At 35.5% G+C, this 2,546-nt stretch overlaps 1 protein-coding gene across 1 annotated transcript in view; it reads right to left on the reverse strand.

Annotated features, from left to right (window-relative positions):
- Window positions 1-24: 24 nt before the first annotated feature.
- The window catches only part of LOC106466788 (inactive tyrosine-protein kinase transmembrane receptor ROR1-like), a 12,138-nt gene continuing 9,616 nt past the window's right edge, over window positions 25-2,546 (reverse strand). The window contains exon 4 of the mRNA XM_022394870.1: window positions 25-1,540. Within this exon, the coding sequence (XP_022250578.1) occupies window positions 357-1,540 (1,184 nt within the window). The 3' untranslated portion in view covers window positions 25-356. The remainder of the gene's footprint in view (window positions 1,541-2,546) is intronic.

The raw sequence follows: 2,546 nt of genomic DNA on the forward strand, positions 1-2,546 counted from the left end.
GTTATATTTAAACAAATGGTCAGGGAAAACAGAAAAACTGAATTAGCAAAGCTATAAATTCTTAAGAGTAATAAAGTCTCAATAAACAGCTGCTTAAGTTTATGTGCAAGATCAATTTCTTTTTTTTTTGTTCATAATGAAGATTAGCAACAAAAGTGTTATTAATTATGACACCACAAATTACATTAAACATTGCAAGTAGTTCCCTTATGATGATGAGAATGTTGTAATGATGAATCCACTTCACTTAAAAGTATTGATGTGTCAGGTCTTGTTGGCTGAACAAATAGTAAACATCCTACAAAAGAACTGAATAATACCTGGTGATCTGAAGGAGCTGTAAGAACGTTAATCTTTCAACAATCAGTCAGAGGACCTATCATAGAGTCTCTTAGGCTAGTAGACCCAGACTTATTAACTGAGTCATCATTGTTATGCAAATTCCCTGACTGTTTCATACTCAATGCCTGTGTATGCATAGCTTGCCAGGAGCACAAGCGAGCATGCAACTCTTTGAAAGAAGGTCTGCAAAAAGGATTTTCATGCCAGCATTCTACCATCATAGCATAAATATGGGAAGGGCAGTTCTCTGGACACGAAAGGAGCTGTCTTGAGCGGATCATATCAATTACTTCCTGGTTATTATACCCATAGTAAGGCTGCATTCCATAGCTAAATGTTTCCCATAAAACCACTCCAAATGACCATACATCACTTTCTGAAGTAAACTTACCATATAAGATAGATTCTGGAGGCATCCATCTGACAGGCAATAAAGATTTGGACTGAACTCTGTAATAATCAGAAGAATATATGTCTCGAGACAAACCAAAATCTGAGATTTTTACCACTAGATTATCCCCAACTAAACAGTTCCTTGCTGCCAGGTCACGATGAACATAATGGTTGTCAGCTAAATATTCCATCCCACCTGCAATCTGCTGAGATATACTGAGAAAGTCTGGTAATTCTAGAATTGGATAGGTATGATCCTCACTGCATCCAACATCTGACTGAGGTGAGTGTGAGATTAAATACTCATGAAGATCACCCTGAGACATAAATTCAAACAACATGCAGGAGGGTTCTTCTCTTGTGCAAGCCCCTAGTAAGCAAACAATGTTAGGATGGTGTAAATCTGACATCAGATCTGCTTCTCGTTGGAAATCCTGCCTAGTTTTCAGTGAGGCATTTTCTTTTAATGTTTTGATAGCAACAGGTATGTTCCCCTTTCCATGAGCACCTATCACCTCCCCATGATAAACCTTCCCAAAAGCTCCTTCTCCTAACTCTTGTAGGAAATGAATAGCTGAGAGAGGATACTCTGTTGCTCTTACTTTTCCTCTGGGTAACAAAGCATTCATTTCTGCCTGCTGATTACTTCCTTTTGGTCTCAATGGCCTAGATAATGCCTTTGTAGAATTGCTAGCTGATAGACTAGGCTTATTTCTCCTCTTCATACACCAAAATCCGAGTAAAAATCCAATAACTGTAACCACGACAATGGTTGGAAGGAGAATGTACAGCCACAGATAGTCCACTGAAATCAAATATAAAGACAAATGGTTATAGTACAAGCTACACTAACAACAGTTTTCACAATATACATACATACACAAACTTTTAAAATAACTTAGTTGAGGCTGAAAACTTATATCAAATTATGCTGACTGATAACACATAAAACTCAATGTACATTTTCCCTAACTTTCTACACTGTAGAAACAATAGAGCTGCTAGTTTTTAGCCTAATAGCAATGTATTCCTCTGTACTCTGTGTACAAACTTTTACTTTAAAGTTGGAATCAGTATGTTTCATATTAAAATTAATGTTTTGGTTAAACCTGACTGATTCTACTACTTATTGCATTTTCATTACTTTAGCTTCAATCATAATAACCATCTTAAACATTGAATATATTGAATAATTTATTACAAACTTACAGAGATTCTGTTAAATTTACTATAATTCATGTAGGAGTTTCTATGTTTCTTGTGACTGCATGTCTTTCCATCTTTAGCATGTATGATATCCATAGAAGAAAGGGCCAATAAAATAGGTGGTAAAGTTTCACTGGAAAAGACATGCCATACAAATCAAATTTTATGTATTAAATACTTCAATCTGTAATGCTTCTGGTGGCAAAAATATTTACCTCAATCAGTTTTATGTTCATTCTTTTAAACTATTTTACTATTTATAACTGAAGATGTAATTAGTTTAAAGGGCAACATAAGGCTGACTGATGAAAATATTTAGCAATTTACCACTAGTGCTGTACTACCTGTTACTGAAGAATCATTTTGGACTACTCAAGCCATGACACTACTAAATCAAGGTCCAGAATTAAGCTGGTCAATTCAACATTAGTCAATAGACAAACCCACAGCCTATGATGAGAAAGTACCACAGGAGTCAAACTAGACTCATAATGGCTGGAGACGGCTTAAATGGGTAATGAAGAAAAACTTTAATATAAGTTTAACATGACAGCAAATGTACAACGTTTCGACAAGGTTTTGTCATCATCAGGTACCTGATGATG

This window comes from Limulus polyphemus, unplaced genomic scaffold (assembly GCF_000517525.1).
Source record: "Limulus polyphemus unplaced genomic scaffold, Limulus_polyphemus-2.1.2 Scaffold2380, whole genome shotgun sequence".
Taxonomy (NCBI): domain Eukaryota; kingdom Metazoa; phylum Arthropoda; class Merostomata; order Xiphosura; family Limulidae; genus Limulus; species Limulus polyphemus.